Source organism: Pelodiscus sinensis, chromosome 7 (assembly GCF_052426305.1).
Source record: "Pelodiscus sinensis isolate ZL-2025 chromosome 7, ASM5242630v1, whole genome shotgun sequence".
Taxonomy (NCBI): Eukaryota; Metazoa; Chordata; order Testudines; family Trionychidae; genus Pelodiscus; species Pelodiscus sinensis.
In genome coordinates this window covers 34,004,480-34,030,204 of record NC_143058.1, presented here as the reverse complement: position 1 = coordinate 34,030,204, position 25,725 = coordinate 34,004,480, and the positions used below count along the sequence as shown (strand labels likewise).

General features: G+C 41.4%; 1 protein-coding gene across 11 annotated transcripts in view; it reads right to left on the bottom strand.

The window, feature by feature from the left end:
• The window catches only part of PKP4 (plakophilin 4), a 242,555-nt gene that overhangs the window by 93,117 nt on the left and 123,713 nt on the right, over nt 1–25,725 (bottom strand). For 5 of the 11 annotated variants that reach the window (XM_075933439.2, XM_089779730.1, XM_075933435.2 and 2 more), the window contains 4 exons: nt 23,251–23,285; nt 7,927–8,052; nt 7,632–7,852; nt 6,211–6,769 (listed from right to left, as the gene is read on the bottom strand). In XM_075933439.2, coding sequence (XP_075789554.2) covers nt 6,211–6,769; nt 7,632–7,852; nt 7,927–8,052; nt 23,251–23,285 — 941 coding nt within the window. Of the gene's footprint in view, nt 1–6,210; nt 6,770–7,631; nt 7,853–7,920; nt 8,053–23,250; nt 23,286–25,725 lie in introns of all 11 variants that reach the window. The other 6 variants (XM_075933436.2, XM_089779731.1, XM_075933441.2 and 3 more) reach the window with 2 other exon arrangements.

Below are 25,725 nucleotides of genomic sequence, written 5' to 3'. Positions count from 1 at the left end.
CTGTCCTACTAGAAGTCTCATGATAAGTTTTCCTGGTGACTTTACTGACTTATTCAAGGGCAACATTAACAGACAAATCTTGAGAAATGGACTCAAGTTCTAATTGCACAACTTCAGACTTATAGGGCCTTATTTTCAAAAGTGATGAGTTCCTGCAGTTCCTATTTAAATCAAGAAATATAAGCCTTTGCCTCTTTCTCTGTTTGTTTTGTCGTCTGACCAAAAATACTTATCTACCTCACTGATGTGCTTACAGCTGTCAATTAGCTTATGGAGCCAAGCTTGCAAACCGTTTGTGTGGGGAATTTCTGAAGTCAATGGGAATTCAGAGGGTTTGTATGAGTTCTGCTTAAACTTTATAGAGTTGTGGAAGTAAAGCACTGCAGGGAAACCAGTATGAACTACTTTTAATAAGCACCAGCTTAGTATCCCCAAACATAATGAAAACATTTCTGCTCCACCTTTATCAGAGCATCACTCCCATTATGCAAGTGATTGTGATAGTTCCTTGTGATTAGATATGTTTCTCTGTAAAAAGGAAGTAACAGGGAAAAATAATTACATATTTAAGTCTTATTAAACTATGCTGAAAATTTTTAAAGTAAGGAAATATGAAGTACTCATATTATGTACACTAATTTTCAATACAGGCAGTCCCTGGGTTACGTACAAGATAGGGACTGTACGTTTGTTCTTAAGTTGAATTTGTATGCAAGTCAGAACTGGTGCATATTGTAGGGGAAACTCTAGCCAAACATTTTTCCAGAGCTCAGTTTTATTCTCCCACACCTCACTTCCCTCAGTCCTTTATTCTCAAGCTGAGGTGTCTGCTGAGAAAAGCTGCTCTGCGTCTCCCTGGTCTGCTGGGGGGGCGCTAGCTTCGCATCTTCCTGGTCTGCTGGGGGGAGCAGCTAGTGTGGAGTTGCCTCACTCCATTTGTAAGTAGGGATCCGATGTAAGTCGGATCCATGTAACCCGGGGACTGCCTGTATACACATGAGCAGGGATCGCTGAGCGGCGGCGAGCCCTGAGCGCCAGCTGCGCGGTTCTATGCTCTGCACATGTGCAGATCATTCTACGCATGCACAGATCGCTCCGCGCTGGCTCTTCTAGAGTGTAATCTACTTGCCACAGGAGAGTATATTACACTATTTGTCGAGCCCTGCACATGAGTACAAATTTGTGGTATTAACACCCATTTTACTAGTAGCTTCTATTTTTAACATTTTTTTAAACCTGGATTTTGGAGACTTTTGGCAAGTAGATAAATGAAAGTGTTCCTAAAACTTTAATGATTCTTCCGAAAGTTTCACGTTATTTGTAACTGCCTATTCAGATCTTGCAAACATTTCAAAAGAAGAAAGAACAGAAATTTGTTTCATACTCCTATTTGATTTTCACTTGTTATAAACAAAGGTTTTAGTTGTAGTTCTTAAATGCTCTGTATATAAAAAAACCTTCAAACAGTTCAAGATAATTATTTCTGAATTTGATGACTGCTTAGCACATACAAACAGATTGTTAAACATGATTACACAGCATTTCTCTCTGATGACAAGTGTAGCATTTCCATTTCAAGATATCCCCCAAACCATAGGCTTTCCCAAAATAATTCCAAGAGCATATCTTTTAATTGCTTCCCAGGATAGAATCCCCCAAATCCCAAACATCCCGTGAATATGACCTATCTTCTTTGTAACAAAATGTATATGTTCACATTTAGATATATTAAAAATGCATATTGATTGCTTATCGTGGTGTATTGAAATATGTATTGTAAGGAACGATTAGTGTTAATAAAACCAATGGTAGTGACACATTAATAGTCTGGTACTGTACCTGCAGGCACTTAGAAGTTGAGCATGAAGGCAAAGAAGACAAGGGCATTTTCAAATGAAAGTATTTTTTCACAACAGAAACATGTTCTAATGTCCATAGCTATAAAATTCCAAATGATTGCACCACAAATAAAAGGGAATTAAATAAAATAGGAGAGCCATCTAGCTAATTAATGATCAGTTATTTGAGACAATGATTAATCCCATGGCAGCTCATATTGCCATAACTGTAAATATGCTTTCTGACAGATTTGTTCAACCCTTCAGTTAACTAGTAAAGTTCAGTTAATAAGGATGCGCTTAAAGTCCACTGTAATTTATTGGGAAATTATTTATTTATTTTTTGTTTTTAACCACAAGGCATTTGGTAGCATGACTGGCGGATAAGATATATATGGCCAGATCTGTACATTTTCTAAAAACAAGATTTTACCCTGGTGCAACTATGCAGGGTTCCCCATCACTCCACGTATATCCTGTGTGATTCCTGTCCTACAAGCCAGAAGTTCTGTTAAAGGTAAGCACTTCTGTGCCTCAAATTCAACCTAATCTAATACTTAACCACTCTCTGACTTGTAGGCCCTTATTTTCTCTCTCAACTTCCAACATTCCTTCCTTTCCCCCTCATAACATTGTACTCAAAATATAGCCTGGTATCTCTAGCTTGTAAATATACAAATCCTAACCTTGACTGTGCTTGTCCTTCCAACAACTATCCTGTCTTCCCTTATTTTTTTTTCTCTCTCTCTCTCTCTCTCTCTCTCTCTCCACACACACACACACACACACACACACACACACACACACACACACACACACACACACACACACACACACACACACACACACACACACACACACACACACACACAAAATGTCCTGCAGGATGACAGAGTGGCATCATCACATCACTCTGCATTTCACTAGCCTCCTCCCTCTACCTTTTTTCCCCAGTGCTCAGGGGAGAAGAGGGGAGGGGAGGGGAGGGGAGGGGGGAGCTGGGCTGCTGCACCACATCCCACACTCGGAAGAAGAGAGCCAGGGCAGGCCCTCCTCCCCCTGGCAGCTGGCGGGGGGGGGGGGGGAGAGAAGCACAGGGCCCGGTATGACCTCAGCCTGACCCCCCCCCCCCAACGCTCTCCCTGGAGAGCCAGGGCTGGCGAGACCTCAGCCCAACCCTCTCCTGGTAACCAGGGAAAGAGCCGGGGCTGCCTACCCACAGAGGAAGGGGGTGGCAAGCGTAGCGAGCAGGCCTAGTTCCCCTTTAACTTCAAACTCACTGAGTAGACTATTTACAATGCATGTATTACCTCACGCATCTCAGACTTAGTACTTTACTCACTCCAGTTTGGATTCTGTCCCAAATCTAATCTCTTGAAAGCACTCTCGAAATGGTCTCTTCATGGGCTCAAACTTCCTGGTGCTTTCATACTAGACACACCCTTTTCCTTTAGCTTCTGTGATTTGCTCTCCCCTGCTTTGGTTCTCCTCCTTTCACTCTGGCCACTCTTTTAGCATTACCTTGTTTTTTCGCCTCTTTCTCTCTTTCTCTCCTCTCTCTCAGAGCTTTCTGAAATTTCTTTCCATTCTTGGTGCTCTCCTCTTCTCTGTTTGTCCCCAGTTTTTGGGTGACTTCATTAGTTTTATGAGATTATATTTTAAAATGGGGATGGGAACCGATGGCATGCCTTAATCTAGGTACTTTTTTTTTTTGGCTTCTCAGTAGTATGAGGTCCCGGATTGATTTTTCTGTGGATCAATGGTCCCTAACTCAAAAAAGGTTCCTCACTCCTGCTTTAAGAAGATAACCCTCTCAAGTACGTACACTTTTTTCTTTGCATGCTTATCTCCTGTAGTTCAATTACATGCATCTTACAGTTTCTCAGACTAGATTTGCACTCTTAACTCTTCTTTCCCTGATTTGTTTAATTTGACTGTCAATTTAGAGTTGCACTAATGTTAAATTCGCCCCTAGATTATAAACAATTGAGCCAAAGTCCTTCCATAAATACAATTACATAAACATGACCTACAGAATTAATCAAAAGAATCATACAATAATATTTAGTAAATAAGAAAGTGACAGTATGATCAGATCTGTTCACAAAATCAAGTGGGGTTCTGGAGGAACAGTCAAAGGTTCCAGTCCACAGAAAGTTCATAATCCAGAAAAAGCAGTATTTTATACACAATTCAAAGAAAATATTTTTTTCAAATCTATTTTATAAAATTCACATCAAATTGCAATCACGACTTCTGTGCATAGGTCATTTAGGTACTATGTTTTATTAACTACTAATTATAACACAAAATGTTAATATTTGGACTCAGATGAACAGATAAAATGAGGGACACTATTACATCATTCCAAATAAGGATTCTTAAATAAAGAAGTTATATTATACCCTCAAAATTTGGAATTTAATACCTTTTACAAAAAAAATCTCAAACTTGCCCTGCTATGATGTCTGAGAGGAAACTCTTTGGACAGCATCATGGCTTCTAGGGACAGAAAAAAAATTCTAGATACTGGGGACAGAAAGCTTAAGTGACTCATCCCAAGTAAACCAACAATCTAGTCTCAGGATTAGAATTAAAACTCAGATCTTTCAAACTTCTAAGGCTACAAATTAGGTCACCACTAGATCACTATGACACCTCTCAAGCACGTCATTTAACCATTCTACATTTCATTTTCTTCAAGACAACTGCATGTACCATGCTGATCCTCTTTTGAGACCACAAACCCTGAGGAAAGAGACGAGCTGATCAGCCACTCTAATACCCTCTCCCTCAGCTTTTACAGAAATATGGATTTATAAAAATAGTGCTACAGGCTGTCACAATACTAATCTTTTTCTCCTCTGTCCCAATTTCCTCCCCTAAAGTACATCTTAGTAGGTACTCTTACACACATGGTGTCAGTGGTCAGAACATTAATCACATATAAATTTGTACCTAAAGTTTCAGGCATTTTAAATTATTCCTCCTGAACAAATGAGAGAACTAATTTATATTGGGAAAAATTTACCTGTCTTTTCATAACTGCTGAAGGGAGTTTATTCAAACTTAAATATAACTTAACTGTAGAGAAAGCATAGAATATTTGAGTATCAAATACAAATGCTTTGGAAAACTTTTAGTGGAGATTATAAGAAACTATTCTGCAACCTAGACTACTGCTGTTGCTACTTGCTGCTCTCAGATTAAACAAAAATATTAAAGATTTGTTGAATCTGTTTATATCAATTACTCAAATAAGTCCCTTTTTCCTAAAGGCTGTGCATGCTCATAGATTGATGTGTTTCAGGTGGTAAAACTGCTCACAGTGTAAAACTAAAACATTCATATTTGTAAATCACTTAGAGAAAAAGTAAAGTACAAGATAACTGCCAAGTATTAGTAGTCTCTTACAGTAATATCACACTATAGGTTATGCAGCTACTACATTTTATTCATTTTCTCTGAAAAATCTTCCAGGTCTACATGTCAGATACTGATTTTTGCCTTATCAGTTGGCAGGTTATTATTACTCAGATGAAAAGGAAGGAGAGGGAGATGGGAGCAGGCAGCTAATTCATGTGGTGGAGTGAGGACCAGATTGGGGAGTGCCGGGACTTTAGCAGTGGAAAAGAAAAATTAAACAAGCACTTTCATCTGCATTCACAATTAAATAGCATGTTTTTCCTGCATTATCACATTGACATATGGCTCAATGAAAATTAAGAGACAAGAAAGGGCAACACATACACACAATTTTAAGTCTAAGGGTACATCTACACTAGCCTCCCTAGATCGATCTAGGGAGCTAGTGTAGACATACCCTAAGTAAAATTAATCTAGCAAGCATTTACCTTCTAAAAACAAACAGGTTCTATATCTAAACATATAATAGCTGCCCCATTTGCTGTTGTCATAATGTTAATACTTAAATTTGTTGCAAAGTATTTGAGATTCCTGAGCTAGTGTATGAAAAGTACCACATAAAATCAAACAACATTAAGGACTTATTTAAAACAGTTAGATTTAATGCAAATTTACCCACACCATTTGTAACTTTGTATGTAACCTTTGCATGTAAGTGTGTAGATACAACTTGGCTTCTAATAAAGTCCAAAAAGCACACTATGTTGTACATGGCTCTTGTAATTTGTTAATTGAGGGAAATTAGAGCATTTACTATAAACTTACATAGTTGCAAATATGAATGCAATAAATCATTTAATACATCAATTATAACTAGTTTGAAGAACCTAGAATAATTTCTCTTACACTATAGTGTTTAATTTGTATTTTTATAATTGCACTACTGGTTTTCTACATATGACAGTGTGCATCAAGTTTTAAGCAGTGTTTTTACCTTTTTACTAACCTGTAAGGCTATCTGGACGTGGCGGTACCATTCTCTCGTAGATATCATATTGCTGTCCATACTGGTCAATGTCATGAATTGTTCTTTGTAATGTTGTTCCCAAATGCTGTGGAACTGCAGTCATGCCTGAGCGTTTTGGGGAAGATGATCCCATCTGCGCTTGAGATGGAGAAGCTACTCTTGTCTGTGTATCAGTTAGAGCAAGTGGTGAGCCCACTCTGACAGATGCTTGGTATTGAGAAGTTCCTCCACTGGGATTAGCTGACTGCCTAGATGTGACTGAACTGATCCGCCGTACAGCTGCTGGTGAAGCAGGTCTTTGTGTGGTATAAGGAGAAGTTGCTCGCTGTACAGGTAATGTAGTGGATGAATATGCATTAGAAGTAAGGGGTCGTGATTCAGTAACTGAGGGTGAACCATAACCACTTCCTAAAGAAGTTCTCAGTGACCCCCTTGAAGGAGAAACACCTGTGCTGATAACATAAGAAGGAGACTGTGCTCTGGATGGAACTGAACTAACACGCCTCATCGCTCGGTTTGCAGCAATATTTACGGAAGGCTATTTAAATAGAAAAACAAAACAAGTTTTATTCATTTCAAACATTTTGGTCCTGGATTTTAATTTTTATTCAAACATAAAAGCCATCAGAAAAAACCCACATCATTCAACACAGTATAAAATTGACCACACAGTAAAAATTAATTTTATAGTAAATTTTCAGTCTCTCTACTTCCTACATTTCCATTATATTATGTTTTTCTCCCTGTGAAAACACATTAGTTGAATTCTTCACTTATTTTTCACCTCTTCTCAATCTAAAATTCTCCATACTGCATTTCTGAGTTGTACTCTGCTTCCTTTTTTGTTAACATACTAACACTTTTCCACCCCACAGTTCTAATAAATAACTAGATAGTGTTGACTTCTCTCTCTTATAACAGACCAATGTATATAACAACAAGATAAAACTGAAAGAAAGAAGGAGTGGTATCAGTGTCTGATTCAAGAAATAGCTGGGGGGGAAAAAGGGGCAGCAGACAAACATTGCTTGTCTTTAACACAGGCATAAATCTGATTATGATTTCTGTCTTCTATAAAGTTAAATTGCTTCAACTGTGATTCTGTCCAGATAGGATACAAATAACATACTCTTTTACCTGTTGTACTTAAGAGTTCATTGGGTTACAGTTACAACTAATTGCCAACACAGGATGCATAATACTTTTAGTAAATAAATGCTTTTCGGGTTGCCTACACTATTTGCCTAGTAAAATGTTACTATTTTATTAAACTGAAATTTTTTCAAAGGAACATCATTTATTCAAAGCTGATAAAAAAGCTAGAATTAGCCACATATTTGTGTTCAAAATGCATTACAGAGCAACAACTAAGCTGAAAAAAAAATTGCTATGTTGCGTACCTGAACTAAAGTTTGTCCTTCAGCCCGTGAGTTTTTCACCAAATGATTACTAGTGGTTCCAGTAAGTGAATGCTGCTGTCTATTTTCTGACTTGCTCAAGTTCTGGCTGTTATGGAAATTGCTTACTTCCTGGTAACCACTGTCAGAATAAGAATTCATTTGTGTTGAACTTCTTGAGTTACCTACTGACCCTGCAGATATGAAACCAGTATGAGAACAAGCTATTACACAGTTTTGGCACAATCAATAAAGAAATAAAATTCCAGTATTTAAAATGAATACAACAGACCCTCACTTTCATGGAGAGATGTCTGTTCTGGTGAGTAGAGGTTCCCTTGTTCTGGCTCTGCTTTAATTTGATATGTATTGATATGGACACTGTCGGACACTCTGGGTTTGCTTACATCTGTAGTTGGCACATCTGAAAACAAAAAGTCAATTAGTTGATGTTACATATAAAACTACCAGTAAATTTTCTAGTATTGTTATTGTCTTATAAACCACCTGTTACAAAGAACTTAAATGGAATATAAGGAAATATACAGTTTCCCTGGTATATGAGAAGATCTTCAAGCTATAGATTGGATCTCCTTGGTCTGGCAGTCCCGGATGAGGGATTTTGCCAGACCAGGGGAAGTCGTTTCTGGTCCCCCCTCGCTAATCCCACTGGCCTGGCTGCTGGCCTCCCAGATGGCTCCCCACCTCCTATTGGCCCTGCTAGGCAGCCATACCTGCTGTGGCTCTGGGACCCACCGGGGAGCACTGTGCTGGGGCTCTGGGACCCATTGGGCAGCCACGTGCTGCAACTGCCTGCCCCACTGAGCTACCATGGCTCCCAACCTCACTGGGCAACCTTGCTGCCACACACTGAGCAGCACCCCATCAGCTCGCTGCAGGCAGCCAACTGCCCTGCTGGCTCCACAAGGATCCTTGCTGTTGGCCTTCCATCGGGACTCTCTGCAATATCTTTTCAGGCTATAGATATTGCTGGACCAGAGAATACTGCTGAAGAGAGTTTCAATCTGTATTTTCTTGTATTTCTGAGGGTGACAAATGTTTGCATTTTTTTCTACTTCCCCTTTGATGCAAAATGCAGATTCATATCTAATAAATATACAGTGTATTTTTTAATATGTGTTTCTACTCTGAAGAGACTGCAAAACTGGAACATTCTAACTTAATGGACATCTACACTAGCACTTTTGTTGGTAAAACTTTTGTACATTGGGGTGTGAAGAAAAATACATTGCCCTGACCAGCATAAGTTTCACTGCAGCGTAGACAGCCCTATGTCACCAGGAGACACTCTCCCGCCAACATAATTACTGCCGCATATGGGTGTGGTTAGTTATGTTTACAAGAGAAAGCTGCAGCTATAAGGTTTCTAGAGTAGACATGGCCTTAATTCTCTATACGTTTTAATCTATAGTCTAGTATAAAAAGACAGTTACTTGTTCCGTAGCTGGTGTTCTTCGAGATGTGTTGCTCATGTCCATTTAACATAGGTGCACGTGACTGCCACATGCAACATCCTTGGAAGTTTGTTTCTCCTAAGCATTAGCCTTGGAGTGCATACATACTGCACTATATTAGATGTCCCCTGACCTCTCCCTCCTTATTTCCTTCTTGCTGGAACTCTGACAGAGGGAAGGAGAATGGGAGGCTGAATGAACATGAGCAACATCTCACAGAACATCAGTTACTGAACAGGTAACTCTTTTCTTCTCCAAGTGCTGGCTCTTGTCCATTCAACATAGGTGACTGGAAGTAGTGTCTGTGGAGGTGGGTGGAGTCATCAGAATGCAGACTACAATACAGCCCTGCCAAATGCAGCATCCTCCCTGGCCTGCTGTGCAATGACATTATGAGACATGAATATATGTACTGATGATCATGTCGCCGCTCAACAAATGTCCTGGATCAGCACATGTGCAAGGAAACCATGTGAGGAAGCCTGAGCCCTGATGGAGTGGGCCCTAATCAACTCTGGTGACTGGGCCCTTGCCAACTCAGAGCACAGGGGAAGCACAAAGTGATCCATTTGGACAATCGCTGGGAGGAAATTGGGGAACCGCTCCCACACTCTGCATAGGCCATGTGGAGCTGCGAAAGGTACGTGTCCTCTCCAGGTAAAAAGCCAGCTCCTGGCGCACATTCAGATGTGGAGATGCCTTTCCTCATTTTTCGCATGAGGCTTGGGATAGAAGACTAACAGAAAAATGTCCTGGTCCACGTGGAAGGTAGAGACCACTTTGGGGAGAAAGGCCTCATAAGGCCACACGTATGCGCAAGCAGCCAGATTGTGTGCATCTGCAGACACACTCGTGCCTGAGTCATGGGGGTGTCTTCGAGTTGCCAAATGTGGGCTAACAGGGCCTTGAATCTCTTTTGAGGGAGCGATGCTCTGGCCGTAGTCGAGTCCAGAACTGATCCTATGAACTCTATCTTTTGAGGTGGTACTCAGAAGGACTTTTTCAGGAAGAGATGCACATTGTGCCAGACCCTCCATCTCAACGGGCTCTTGACGAGCCAGTCATCCACATAAGGGCACACTTGTATACCCTGACACCGCAGGTATGCTGCAACCATCAACGTGTGCTAGGTAAAACCCTTGGGGGCGCAGATAGGCCAAAGGACAGGACAACAAATTGGTGGTGGTTCTTTCCCTCTACAAATCTCAGGAAGTGCTTGTGACCCTCAAAGATGGAGATATAGAAATATGCATCCTCAAGGTTGAGGGCGGCATATCAGTCCCTGGGATATAGGTTGGGAATGATAGTGGCCAGGGAGACCACACAGAACTTGAGGTGGACCAAATATTTGTTGAACTTGGCAGCACCCACTCCACTGCTCCCACATGGAGCAACTGGGACAGCTCCTACTGGAGAAGATGCTTGTGAAAAGGGTCCCTAAAGGAGGACGGGGGAAGAGAGTGGGAGAGCAGTGTGGAGGAGAGCTGGAGGATGTAGCTATGCTAGACAGTGGCTTGGACCGTGGTCCAAAGTAATGTTCCTCTATGCCAGGAGGAAGGGACAGAACCTGAAGGAGAACAGGTGGGCAAGATCTTAGGAGTCCAGTATGTTGATCTTGAATGCCTACGGTGTTCGAGATTGTTCGGGAGTCCTTTAGCCCATGCAACTTAGTGTCCATCTATTCAGTGAATAGGACCTCCATGTCAAAAGGGAGGTCCTGAATGGAGTTCTGGACCGCTAAAGAAAGGCGTGAAAGAAGCAGCCAGGCTGCCTGCCTCATGGAGATGGTGGAAGCCATAGAGCAGTGGTTCCCAAACTTTTTGGCATCACGCCCCCTTTTTGATTTTTGAGAAACCCGCACACCTCCCCCCGATAGCAGCAAAACTTGTTGAGCTCCCACATGGAGCAACTGGGAACTGACTGGGGCCAAAAAAAAAGGAACTGACCGGGGCCAAAAAAACAAAAATAGCAGCAAAACTTAGGGGGGGAGGATTGACCGGGGGATGGCGGGGCTGGGTCGCCTCACGTCCCCCCTGGAATTTCTTCACATGCCCCCCACTATGGGAACCCATGCCGTAGAGTAAGCGGCCGAGTCTGCAGCATCAGACACCACTTGCAAGGCTGCCAGCATCATGGAGGCCTCCTCCTCGATCAGGGCCTTGTACTACTTGCAGGAGGCTTTGGGCAAGGTGGTCTCATCTAGTCAGCACCTGCTAAGTGAACAAGGCCTGGTGTTTCCCCACCTTTAACTGAAAGTTCCCCCCCTCCCCCAAAAATAAATAAATAAATAAATAAAATCTTTCTACTAAACAAGTCCAAGCGTTTGGAGTATTTATTCTTGGGGGTGGGGAATGTCTGGCCCTGGCACTCTCTGTGGTTCACTGATTCCATCACACGGGAGTTGGTGAGTGTAGAGATAGTCGTGGTCCCCCGCTGGGACAAAGTACTTCTGTTCATCCCTCTTAGCTACAGGTGGGATGTAGGAAGGGGTCTGTCAGAGGGTCTTGGCAATTTTGGCAACTGCCTAGTACACGGCAAGGGTACCCAGCTAAGTCCTGCTTGTCCCAGGACCCCAAACAATGAGTCTGATATCTCTTCCACCTCCTTGGCCTGGAGGCACAAGCCATTGGCCACCCTCCTCAGGAAATCCTGGTGGGATCTCCAGTTCTCCTGGGGTACTGCTGGAGGAAATCAGCTTGTCTGGTGAAGAAGAGGAGGTGGCTTGGGCCACTTGGCCTTCCTCACAGGGTGACCTTGATGTCTGTTGGGGGTGGGAGGAGGAGAGACTGGTGTCCCTGCATCCTCTTGAGGCCTATGAGACTGACAGCACCGAGGGGGCCTGGGACAGTCCAGCAACTGAGTGGGTAAGCTGGGGCTATATCAGGAAACCCATGGAGTTCAAAGGCACTATTGCGCCTACCACTGAAATGGTGCCTATGGTGTACCCTGGGATGGCACCGGCAGTTCTCACGTTGACAGCACTGAGGGTTGAGCTGACTGCTGTGCCAGAGGGATGATTGCTGCCTCTAAAGCCACACTGCAAGAGTGGATGCTCCTTCCATTAACAGGACTCCCCTACTGACAGAAACCGGGAACATCTGGAGAGTCTGTGGGAGCTACAACACCCAGAAAAGCCACTCCTTGAGTCTCGAGAATGGTGCTGAAGAGAAAATCCACAGCACTGGTACAAGGACTGGGAGAAGCAAGATGTGCCTCTGCAGCCGGGAAGACTTAATGCCGGTGAGTATCTACTGTGTGGTGAATAGTGCCGGTGCCATGGAGAGGAGTCCCCATGTCAGCGCGGTGAGTAAGGTGACTCGCTATCCCTTTGAGACCTCTGCTGCTGGGGTGTGCATCCTGCACAGGTATGTGCACTAATGCGGAAGTTTTCGCATCATGCCCCGGTCTCTCATGTTTAGACCTATGGGCACTCTGTGGCACTCTCCTCTTGGACACCGGAGGAGAGTGTGATCAGACTGTGCCAGGAGATCGGAGACCAAACGGCAGTTTACTCCTGTGCCGGGGCCCCCCTGGCATGAGGGGCGGTATTGGCATGGCACTAATGTCCTGCACAGCCACGAATGACTCCAGTGTGCAGGGCAGACAAACCTCTAGCACCAATGAAGGTGACCAAGACGTTGGGCTCAGTGCCTCGTCAGGCTTTTCCAGACGGTCCGCTGGTTGGTCACTGTTCTTCTCCTTTGCCTTATGAGGGGCCATGTTTCTTTCCAACTTCCTAGCAGCTCTTGTCAGGGCCATGGGCAACACCAAGCCATTGATTCCGGTGGTGCACTGCTCACCGAGGCCCCAATACCTGGGTGCTGTCTCCAACTGTTGATCCTGTGGGGCAAGTGTTGACTCCACTAAGAACGCTCTAAAATGAATGCTTAGCTCTAATAGTTTTGAGACGGAGGAACCTGTAAATGGGACACTTACCCAAGATCTGTCCTTCCCCTAGGCAACAGAAGGCAGTCAGCATGCAGATTGCTGACTGACATGGGACTGCCCTATGCTCTGTCCCCTAGGCAGAGTCTCTTCAAAAGAGACTACTAGACTGACTTCTGTTTTTTTAATTTTTTTCCTGTTACAGACTTCCTCGGCTATCCCTCTGAAGCTCATCTACTCACTGTCTTTTTTCCTTCTCTCCCTCCTTTCCTTATTTACTCTTGGATCTGGACTTCCAACACTTAGGCCATCTGAAGAAGCGGGTTGTGCTCAGGAAAGCTCATGATACCTTCTACATGTTTTGTTAGTCTTTAAAGTGCTAGTAGACTATTCGTTGTTTTTTAAGTTTTTCCTGTTACAGAATAACTCCCTACCCCTCTGAAGCTTTCAAAAAAATTTACAGGTACTTAGCTGTTCGTTTAGAACTACCAACAATGCAAAGGGAGTGCTTGCTACAGCAAAGGCTTGAACATGCTGTTCCAAGCACCTTCACTAGCAACAAGAAGAAACTGAGGGAGGGAGGGGTTGGAGGTGCCCTATATAATATGGTGTGCTTGCACCACTCCAGGCAACACTGAGGAACCCGGCTCCTACTGGCACTGCTTAAGGAAAGACTTCTGGCACTGGTGCATGTGGCAGGCACATACAACTGTGATGAATGGACATGAGCAAGCACTCAAAAGAAGAATAAGTTTTTATTGATTAAGTCTTTTATCACTACAGAGCTAGCACAATTAAAAGGCTGGATAAATTCTATTCTTTTGTACTACCAACATAATGTTTACAAAGTCATTTACGCACATAAAAATCAGTAGTACAATGAGCCTACACGAGAATCTCTACAAACTTAATCAGAACCTTTATTAATATGAATGACAGATGTTTAAAGGAAAGAATCCAGCTTTACTTTCAGATCCCAAATTGAGATCATAGAAGAAAGCTCAAAAAATATATTTACATGTAAACTTTCACATTTGGTAAAAATCACAGAGACAGCAAACATGGAAACCACGACTATGGTTTTAGTCACATTTCAGATAAGAACCACAATGCATATTATAAATAAATAAGTAAATCTGAAATGATCCTTTAACAACTTTCCTTATTGTGTCCATTTTTCTCTGAGAGCACACACTATTTTGTCATTGAATGGTACTTCACAAGAGATCTTACTAGTGTTATTTTCAGTATTTTAAGAAGATAATGGAGCAGTAAAACTTTCAGTTTGAGAATTCAATCTTGTGTAAAGAATTTAATTGACTTTAATACATAAAAAGTGTGTAATTTCATCCTTAAACTAGCCCTTAAAATAAATTTCTTCATTGGATTATCTTTAAAAAAAAGAATTTGTAACGCCACACTTATACTTCTAATTATGAACAGTGAATCCCTTTTGTTGTGGAAATCTCTCATTTTTCTACTCGTGATCAGTTATTATGACAATATTCTCTCCTACCAAAAAAGTGTAGAATGAAGTCTCCTTTAAGCTTGCATTAATATAGCTCCATTAAGTGCAAGATAAAGTGGAGACGCAGCTCATATTTATAAAAGGTATCCATTCTGATATAAGTAAATGTCTATACTTATTCCTAAATTCAAATTTATTCTGTTTTGTAGTGCAGCTATTAGATGCTGAGATGATCACTAGTTCCTCTTCTAGGATCAGTTTTATTTTTTTTGTATTTAAGAGCAAATAATATCTCCAGATAGATTTTGAACAACAAGCACCCCTACCCCAGCTTGGTGAAAGTCAATGAGATTTGGGGGGGGGGGGGGGGGTGGAGTGAGCAGGTCCAGGCCTCAGAGAGGGGGGGAGGGGGGAAAGAAAGCCGGGCAAGGGTATTAGGGTTTGAGGTAGATCTTCTATTGCATTTAAATTGAAAAAGTGATCTTGTGGTTAAAAAGCACTATATTTAATGAAAAGTGCTTCTCAGGCCAGAGGACGAATCCATTGCTATATGCAAGATGATTGGGCAGAAGAATGGGAAAGCAGGTGGGAGGAACTATGCCTAGCCAGTAGTGTAAACAAGAAGACTCAAAGGTGATCAGTCTTAGGAGTCTAGCCAGGTGGGATGGGAGAGAGCTTTAGACTTGTATTGTTTTGCAAAGATCTGTAATTGTCAAGTACTCAAGAGTAAAGTCACTGTAAATAAGAAATTCTTCTGCTAAGCTGGGGTTCCTGGTGCTCATGTCCCATTGTTCCCAGAGAAAGTAGAAGCCAGAGTACTCACAGCTAGAGAAAACCTTAAGGGAGTGTGTGTAAGCAACTGGAGGGTTTTGGGTAGGGGGTGTTTAAGGTACTGCTTATAGGGGCTATAGCAGTTGGACCACAATGTCCCACATTTGAAGGGCTTGCATAAGAAACCTGGGCCTGGGAGTGTGGCTTAGAGAAATATGGAACTACAAATAGTGACTAAACTTCACCCAGATCCTGCTAGCTTAGAAGCACAAGAGACCCAATATGTGTGTTCACTTACCACATACTGGTGAATGACCAGTGAGGGGAGGGGGGTATAGGGACTGGGGCAAAAGGAAGCTTCTCTGCGTGTTCATATTTATGGGATCTGAGCCCCAGTTCCCACTGAACTTCAGGAATCCTTAAGGCAGCAACATGAACTCAGTACTGTAGATTCAAATTTCTGGAGCTAAGGTTCTTTTATTCCATACAGTGTAATTTAAGCATGTGTGTAATCACCATATGCTCAAATGTTTTGCTAGACTGTGGTCAGAGTGTTCAGCAACTTTCAGTATCAAGCCACAAAAGAGGATGTAGGAAGTCAAGGAAATAATCAGCATGGTTAAAATGCATGGTTCAAGAAATTATTTGAGCCAAATTGCCATCCTTGAATGGTTACTTATCTTTGTAACTGTTGTTTGAGATGTGTTGCTCATGTCCATTCCAATGTGTCTCTTGTCCCGAATGCCAACTACACAGCCCTCATTCCCAGCTAAGAGCCCCTCTGGTACACCTGTCAACTATCGAGGTCCCTTTTGAGTAGACTGCCACGGACCCAGTGGAACCATTGAAGAAAATGGCCTGTGGCCACCAATTTATATTTGTTATTTTAGACTACACTGCCAGATATTCAGAAGCTATCCCCTTACATAACACAGCATCTAAGACTATAGCTAAAGAGTTAGTAGCCAACTTCACCCGAGTAGGGCTGCCCAAGGAGATTCTCACCGTCTAGGGAACCCCATTTATGTCTAAGGCAGTGGTGTGCTACCTTTTTTGATCTGCAACCCTCGGGCTGCGAGGGCTGCCAACTGCCGGGCCCAGCACCTGGCCAGCCGAATCTAAGTGCTGTGCCGTGCTGAACCCAGCCCCCGGCAGTCCAGATCTAAGTGCCACAATGCCCCCAGGAAGACATCCGCAACTCCCTTAGGGGTCGCAACCTACAGGTGTGCACCACTGCTCTAGGATAATGAAGGATCTGTGTACTCTTTTCCATGTACAGACTTTGCGGACCTCCACCTACCACCCGCAGACCGATGGCCTGGCTGAACCCTCAAGGCGATGATTAGAAAGGTGGTGAGCAAGGATGGGAAGGACTTGAACATGTTATTTGCCCTATTTTATGTTTGTTATTCACGAGGTACCTTAGGCACCCACTGGATTTTCCTCCTTTGAGCTCTTGGATGGACACCATCCCCAAGAAATCCAAGGAAATTTGGGAAGAGCAGCCAGCTGAGGGGAGGAATATAGTAGAGCATGTTTTGCAAATGAGGAACCGAATAGCATAGTATGGAAACACATGGAGGAGGCCCAAGAAGCTCACAGAGCATACTACAACTGACAGGCCAATATCCAGTGATTCTGGAGATCGAGTAACAGGTACTATTGCCCACAACTGAAAGTTAGCTGTTGGCCCAGTGGCAGGGTCCCTATTAAATAACTGAACCTGTGGGAGAAGTGAATTAAAAGGTGTGATAACCAGGACGTTGAAAGCCAGAACAAATATACCACATCAACTTTTTGAAACCCTGGCAAGAAAGGAAGGCTTGTACAGCTGTCCAAGGGCACTCCAACCCAACGAATGAACCCCTGGTACAAGTGCAGTTATCTTCCGATTTAAACTGGGCAGCACTGTGCAGTTCTGCAATGACTTTTGTCGGCTGAATGAAATATCCCAGTTCGATGCATACCCGATTCCCTGAATACATCAATTGGTGGACCGTTAGTGCAATGCCCAATATTTAATAACCCTACATCTAACAAAAGGTGTCTGATCGCCCTAGCTAAAGATGCCTAAACTGTGTGCGCCTAAAGTTTGTGCCTAAACTTTAACAAGCAAAAAAGAAAAGCACTGAGTTTTACTGGCATGCAGATCTAAACAAAATATCAAATACCTCATACTTGTGCAAGCAACCATCAGAGAACAATCCATTTTAAAACTGTACTCCTTAATTTGCCTCTATGAGTCGTGGGTGTTAAATATCTTTCAAATCATAGATGGAAATCAATTAGCATTTCCCACTAACCACTGACAAATACATGGGATAGGTGAGTCAATCGACATAATTACTTGATGGAAGTACATTTTTAGGTCAAAAACAGCTGGGTTATTATGACATTGCAATCAATCCACTATAGCAACTATTATGACCATGAACTGACATGAAGTGCTATTACATCTAATAATTTCAACATGAATGTTGCACAGAAGATAATATATGGATGTTGAAAAGTCTTCCTCCTACAGCTTTTTAAACATTGTCTGTATAACTGATTATGATAGATCAATATTTTTAAGAGTCTTGAGTAATAAGTTTGCAGATAGAACACTTCCTTTAATTTATTGTACATTTATCTCTAATGTAACCATTTTAATCTTTGATTTCACTTTTTTTTGTCTCAGAACAATACAAGGGGAACCATCTATATTATAACATCAATTGCACTAAATCAATTTCAATTGACAACAATAACTTCCCTATTTGAAAAGGCACAGAAGAAAAATGAAGAGGGAATCAAAATGGCTTTGTTCCATACACAGGCAGAATCAGTCTCACTTTCCCTACCTAGAAAACACTGATAGTTGTGATAAAAACAGAAAGATCCCTAAGGTTTCAAAAGGACTATTGGGTGTTGGTAGGAATGCACAATAAAATTGTTTTCCCCCTCTCTAGCTTTTTGTGCAACCATAAATCAGGAAAACCAAAGCCCTCAATAGCTTTTCATACAGGATTGCTGATCGAATATTATATTTATGAACATCTTCAAAACATACTTCATGTTATATCTTGGTTATAAATTCTATAGAGTTGTACTGGTGCATAAAGAGCTTTCATTTAAGTTCATGTCTTATGTACTGATGTCTTTCTCAGCTGTAAATTACTAACTGCAGAGGAAAAGAAAAATGATTTAAGGTGGTGCCCTCATTTATCTTTAACTTCAGTATTTTTTTTTTTCAAGTCTCAGTTTTCAAAGTATCTTGTGCTGACAAGTCTTCAAAACAAAGCTTAATGGTAAAAATATAGTAAACAAAACCATAGTGATATCATTGCTTCAATTTAAAGGTAAATGATGTTAAGATTTTTACATCAATTTACATTATAAGTAAATGATATAATTTGCTGTAAGTCATATTTTTTCATTATTACACAGGCTCAGAAATCATTCTAGATCAGTGATTAAGAAACTTTGTCAGTCATCTGTCCCTAAGCAACCAGGAACTGGGGCTATGGATATATTGCTTTGGTAAGTGCAAGCTTCACTAAAAGGGACTCAGAGGGGGAGAGTAAGTTGGAAAGATGGAGAGAAATGGTTTTGGAACTGAAACAGCCTTAGTCGCCCTGGTAGAAGATTTATACCGGGAGATAGACAAGGGGAGTGCATCCCTGTTGATTCTCCTAGACCTCTCAGCGGCTTTTGATACCATTGACCAGGATATCCTTCTGGGACGCCTGCTGGAGTTGGGTACTGGAGGCACTGTTTTGCAATGGTTCCAGTCCTACCTGTCAGGACGCTTTCAGAAAGTGGAGCTAGGGGTCTGCTATTCGACCCCGTGGCGATTGTGCTATGGGGTCCCGCAAGGTTCCATCTTGTCCCCTATGCTGTTTAATATCTACACGAAGCCGCTGGGAGAGGTCATAAGGAGTTTTAGAGGACAGTGCCATCAATATGCAGATGACACCCAACTCTATTTCCCTGTGACATTAGAACCAGGTGTGGCAGTGACTGATCTAAATCAGTGTCTGGAGGCAGTGATGGTTTGGATGAAGTCAAATAAGCTGAAGTTGAACCCAGATAAGACTGAGATCCTGTGGATCAGGAGGCCATCTGTTCATGAATGTGTCATGGCATGTGTTCTAGACAGGGTTACTCTCCCCCTGAAAGAACAGGTACGCAGCTTGGGAGTCCTCCCGGACCCTTTTTTAACATTTGAAAATCAGATTTCTTCGGTGGCCAGGAGTGCCTCTGGGCAACTTCATTTGATCTGCCAGCTGCGACCCTTACTGAACAAACATGACTTGGCCACAGTGATTCATGCTCTTGTTACATCCCGACTGGATTACTGTAATGCACTTTATGTAGGGCTGCCTCTTAAGAGCCTTCAGAAACTTCAGCTGGTCCAGAATGCAGCTGCTCGAGTTTTAACTAACACTAGTTATACGGAGCACATTATGCCAGTACTTAGGCAGCTGCACTGGCATCCGGTACGTTTCCGGGCACAGTTTAAGGCTTTAGTTATGACCGATAAAGCCTTAAATGAGTTGAGTCCAGGGTATCTGAAGGACCGTCTTCTCCCATATGAACCTACCCAGGGATTGAGGTCAGCTGGAGACACTTTGCTTCGTGTAGAGATAAGATTAACATCTACATGGAACAGGGAATTCTCAGCTTTTGCTCCCAGGCTGTGGAATTCTCTTCCTCGGGATATTCGCATGGCGCCAACTCTAGCGTTGTTTCGGCGTCAGGCTAAAGCCACTCTTTTTACTCGTGCTTTTATTAATGCTTGAGTCTGTATATGTGTGTTCCTCTTCCCTATGGCTACGTCTACATTGGCATCCCTTTCCGGAAAAGGGATGCTAATGTGAGGAGTCGGAATTGCAAATCCGCGGGGGATTTAAATATCCCCCGTGGCATTTGCATTTACATGGCTGCCGCTTTTTTCCGGCTTGGGGATAAGCCGGAGAAAAGCGCCAGTCTAGACGCGATTCTCCGGAAAATAAGCCCTTTTCCGGAGGATTTTTTATTCCTACTTGAAAGTAGAAATCCTCCGGAAAAGGGCTTATTTTCTGGAGAATCGCGTCTAGACTGGCGCTTTTCTCCGGCTTATCCCCAAGCCGGAAAAAAGCGGCAGCCATGTAAATGCAAATGCCGCGGGGGATATTTAAATCCCCCGCGGATTTGCAATTCCGTCTCCTCACATTAGCATCCCTTTTCCGGAAAGGGATGCCAATGTAGACACAGCCCATATGTTTTTAGCTGGTTATGTCCCTCTGAGGTCTCATATTTAAAATTTTTATATATATTTGTATTTTTTTTTTGTTTGTTCTTGTAAGCCACCTTGATTATTTTAAATAGAAAGGCAGGGTAAACATATTTAAATAAATAAAATACACAAATGGAAGATGAGGGATGAGAGAAATACACAAATGGAAGGAGATGAGGGATGAGAAAAACATTAAAAGACAAAAGAAACAGCAGGGCACAATTGTGTAAGGGGAAATCATTGAGACAAACCATGACCAAGAAGAAATATGATACGTAAGAAAATTAAGGAGGAAAAGAGACAACAAAGATGTGCAGGTTTCTGTTCGTGTGGAACATTGAGGGGAAGATGGAGAGAGGAAAAGGAATAATGAAACTTATCAAGTGATAACTCCTTTTTCAGCCATGAACAAGATGCTGGAACATTAGATAGCAAAATGGGATAAAAAATAATAGAAAATAAAGGGATTAAAAAAGGAAAAGTTCAATTTCTGATTACTTTAAAATGCTTTCAGACATTCCAGAGGACAAAACTTTCCTCCAATCAAAACTTTTGGTATATTCAGCTTTTCACTTATGCCATCTGCCTCATCCTCACTTTAAATTAGGGGAGCGCTGTAGGAATGTTCATATAAACCCATATACAAATTCTTGCCAGTCACAGAAGTCACTAAAAGTTTGATTCTGATGTACTTACTGAGTGTAGTTAGAAACTTATTTGCTATCCCTTAGAAAGTGCTCTAAGAATGCCTTAGCACTTCAATGTTCCATAAAAGTAGTTGGAAAAAAACCAAAAATGTAGGCTATTGCAAGTATCAGTTTTGTTTTGGGGTTTGTTTGTTTTTAATACAATATACCTTCCAGAAATCATCTAGGCAGGCAAACTAATTACCAGGACTACAGTTTAAACTAATTGTAGTGGTGAAAATACTAAAATCTTAAATCTAATCTATAAAAGAAAAAAAGAGGGAAAAAACTACAATATTGATTCAGAATTGAGAGGTATGCATATTGTGAGAAGCACTGTGAGAAAAAGTCAAGTCCATTTTCATCATCTTCTGTCTTATTATTAACCAACCTAAGAAAAGGAAAAAAAGAAAACCCAGGGAAGACCTCAGGCCTTATAATTAAGTATAAGCCAAAACAGGGGGAAAGGTCAGTTTGTTGACTTTGTAAGAAATTAAATTCTGTGATGTATCAATTCCTTATGCATATCAACCCCCTGCCCTCCATAACTGAGAAACCAGCATACTGTATGTTATTTAGGTATATACTCTTAAATGATTTTATGATAGGAAACTGGTTTTTTTAAATAATTTAAAATACATTTTCTAGCTTTGGTAAATTGCTTTCAAAAAAATCTATCACAGTTAGGAAAAATAAACCAAAGTCAATTTTCCTTTAAATTATGCAATAAAATCTTGATTCCACACTACTGTCATTACAACCATCACCATGGTGATTTTTATGTGTGTCACAAATTTATTGCAAGAAAGATTACAAAAACATGGAAGCTTATTCAATAATTACTATTTATATATACAAAAATCAGGCATGTTTAATCAAAGTCTAGGCTCTTTTATTATAAATATGATGGAATAATTTTATGTTCAAGATGGGCACTGTAAGCCACTTTTAGTCAAATGAATTACTCTCTCATCAGATGTTAAATACAACCACAGCACATTGCAATATGTTGGGAGCAAAGGGAAGCTGAGTCCAAAGGATCTACACTGGCCATAATTCCAAATTAACATGTGGAGAATGAGAAAGTTACATGCACTATTTTTATATAAATATCATATGACCCTCAAATTACCTGTATGATATTAAGCTGCCTGAATGCAGTACAGGCAGTCCCCGGGTTACGTACAAGATAGGGACTGTAGGTTTGTTCTTAAGTTGAATTTGTATGTAAGTCGGAACTGGTACAGATTGTAGGGGAAACTCTAGCCAAACATTTCTCCAGAGCTCAGTTTTAGTCTCCCACACCTCACTTCCCTCAGTCCTTTATTCTCAAGATGAGGTGTCTGCTGAGAAAAGCCACTCTGCGTCTCCCTGGTCTGCTGGGGAGGGGCGCTAGCTTTGCATCTCCTTGGTCTGCTGGGGGGAAGCAGCTAGTGCGGGGTTGCCTCACCCCGTTTGTAAGTAGGGATCTGATGTAAGTCGGATCCATGTAACCCGGGGACTGCCTGTATTACAATGAAGGAGGCAGTAAGGGGGAAATGACACAATAGCAAAGATAAGTGGCTATGATAAAGTATACTAAGAGTCCTTTGGGAAGCAATGAGGAAATCTTTAATTGGGGGAATACCCTGTGCCTGGCTCCAACTTGTCTGGTGTGTTGTATTTTTCCATATAAAAACCCCAAGATCAAAGGCTATGCCACCGTATGTTAGTAAGAGCTGACAGACAAGAAGGAGAAACAGAGAGAGAACATCCTGCAAACAGGGCAAACTGTTTATCCCAGAGACCATAGAACCATGGAAGATGATGGAGACGGATGTAACTGCACTACATGGAACATCAAAGCTTATAAGGAAAGCTTAAAGGTTAGAGGAGGGGAATGTGTGTACAGATCACTTACTGATTTTATCTCTTTGCATGCTATGTATCTTTGGGTATAAAGGAATAAATAATGGCCTGTTTTGAAGGGCTATTTGTGTCATCATTATACTTTTATACTGTCCCAGGTGACAGAGGAAACTAAATAGCTTTTTTTTTTTTTAAAGTGAGACAAAGTTTACATAGAAAATTATTGTACCTGCTGATCTCCAAGGAAACGACTTCTCAGTAGAGCTACAAAAAAAGGAAACAAAAAGTTGTATTTATTTCCTTGATCGCAAAAGTTTTTTAGGAAGTGCCATTTTAGACTTACAAACTAAACACTTTTCTTAATATGAAAATACCCTCAAACCAGAAAAGAATAAAGAAAACCCTCAGATATTTCTCAATTAAATGTTACTAATTTAGTGTTTTCTAGTCTGCACCATTTAACCTTCAGAATCGTTGTGAGTTATTAATACAATAGAGTATCACGGGAAATGCTTATAGACAGGGCTTGACAAGCGGCGGCGAGCCCTGCTCGCCAGCCGCGCGGTTTGGCACGCTGCAAATGCACAGACCGTGCTGCGCATGTGCTGACCGGGCTCTGCGGCCGCACCGGGCTAAAATCTACTCGCCATGGGTGAGTAGACTACCCTAATTGTCGAGCCCTGCTTATAGATATTTCATAACACAAAACTGCATTAAACGTACCTGTAACAAGATTGAAAAATGCATGACCTGTGACATACACTGCATACCTGAGATGTAACATGAATAAAATGCTTCTGAACATTTTGCAAGATTCTGTATGAAGGACACTATATTGAAATTAGAACAAAGGCTGACAAAAATGTAGTGCACGTATTTTCCAAAGCAGCTACTAGGACATTATGGCTACATCTACACTACAATGCTATTTCAGGATACTGGAGCCCATTATTTCAGGCCCACTATTCCAACATCTCTGTAAACCTCATGCCACGAGGAGTAAGGGACGTTTTGGAATACTGGATTATTTAGAAATTTGGTGCCAAATTACAAAGTAAGCTATTTCAAAATAACATCTCAAGCTATGGTTCAGTGCAGACACACCCTATGACTGATAAGTAAAACACTAGTTATATAACTAAATATGCCTATTTTGAAGGTTGAGACAAAAAAAATTAGATGCTCAAGGATCTACACGACTTGGGCAATAAGTCTCTCTAGATCAATATATTATCAGAAGGACTCGCCTATGGCGAGTAGATTACAACCCGGAAGAGCCAGCGCAGAACCATGCGAAACCGTGCAGCTGGCGAGTGGGGCTTGCGCCGCTTGGTGAGCCCTGATTATCAGTATAATCCCACAACTGAACATTCCTTCACATTATGAATTTATTTATGACCATCTAAACTCTTTCCCTTGCCACATTAACATTTTCAGATTTAATACATATTGAAATACTACTGCATTTGCAAATTGGTGAGCAATTCAAATGGGTATTTCTATGTATTTCACTGGAAGAATTTATGCAAAATCAAGACATTTTCATGCACTAGGAACAAATGACAATCCTATAAAATACATTCAGTCAATGCAAATGATAGATTTAGTAGAGTATTGCAAAACATTCCAAAATACCATTATGCTGGTGATAAAAAGGGCTCTCCTTAACGTCAGTTTTCTATAATATTCTAGGGTACGTCTACACATTTTTTGAGGAGTAATGTTAGTTTGAACCGAGGAGTAATGTTAGTTCGAACCAAGGGGTTTGGTTCGAACTAACACATCCTGACATTCACTTTCACCTTTGAAACAGCTGTTGATCGGAGTAACGCGCTGTTCGAACTAGGGTGCAAGTGTAGACATACCCTTAGAAAAACAGGAAAATGCAAAGCTGATAAGAATATTTCCATTATTTTTTCCTTTTAACATCAATAGGGATGTTAAAAATCATGTATTTGTGTAAATTAAAATGTTCAGTGGTTACACATTTACACACAGGGAGGCAGGCAGGAGCCAGTGCTTATAGGGAGCCAGCTTAGCTGACTCCCTGTGAGCACTGGCTCCCACCTTCTGCCCTTCCTCCCTTCTCCCCCAGCTGCCTACAATAGAAAGGCAGCAGCCTTGAGTACAGGCATCTCCATGGTATCCAGTATTCTCAGGGAGCCATTAGGACTAACTGATAAGACCTGGCTTATCTTTTAATCATGTAAATGAGTACAAAAGCTCATGATACCATCCACATGTTTTGTTAGTCTTTAAAGTGCTACCAGACTATTTGTTGGTTTTTTTAAGTTTATCCCTATTTATGACCTTTCCAACATTTCACAACAAAAATCTCATCAACTCAGTTTGAACTGAGAAAGCTAGCTGGTTATCATATTTCAAAGTAAGTATGTATACTAGGGCTTCTGCATTTGAAATGTACAAGACCCCCACGGAAGTGCCCTTAACCACTAATCAAATAGTCTATGGAAAGCCCATCGACTATTCGATTAATTAACTAATCTAAATTTAACATTCCTAATGTACAGAGGACCTTTCTTGGGCCTCTTGCCATTCATGCTCAGTTATGGCATTTTGGGCTCTGAGACACAATATTAAAACCAAATTTAACCAAAGCAAGACCAGTTGCACTGCTAACATTACTGATTAATCGTGTAGTCGACAAATTTTTTGTCGACTATATGATTAACAAGTTACATGC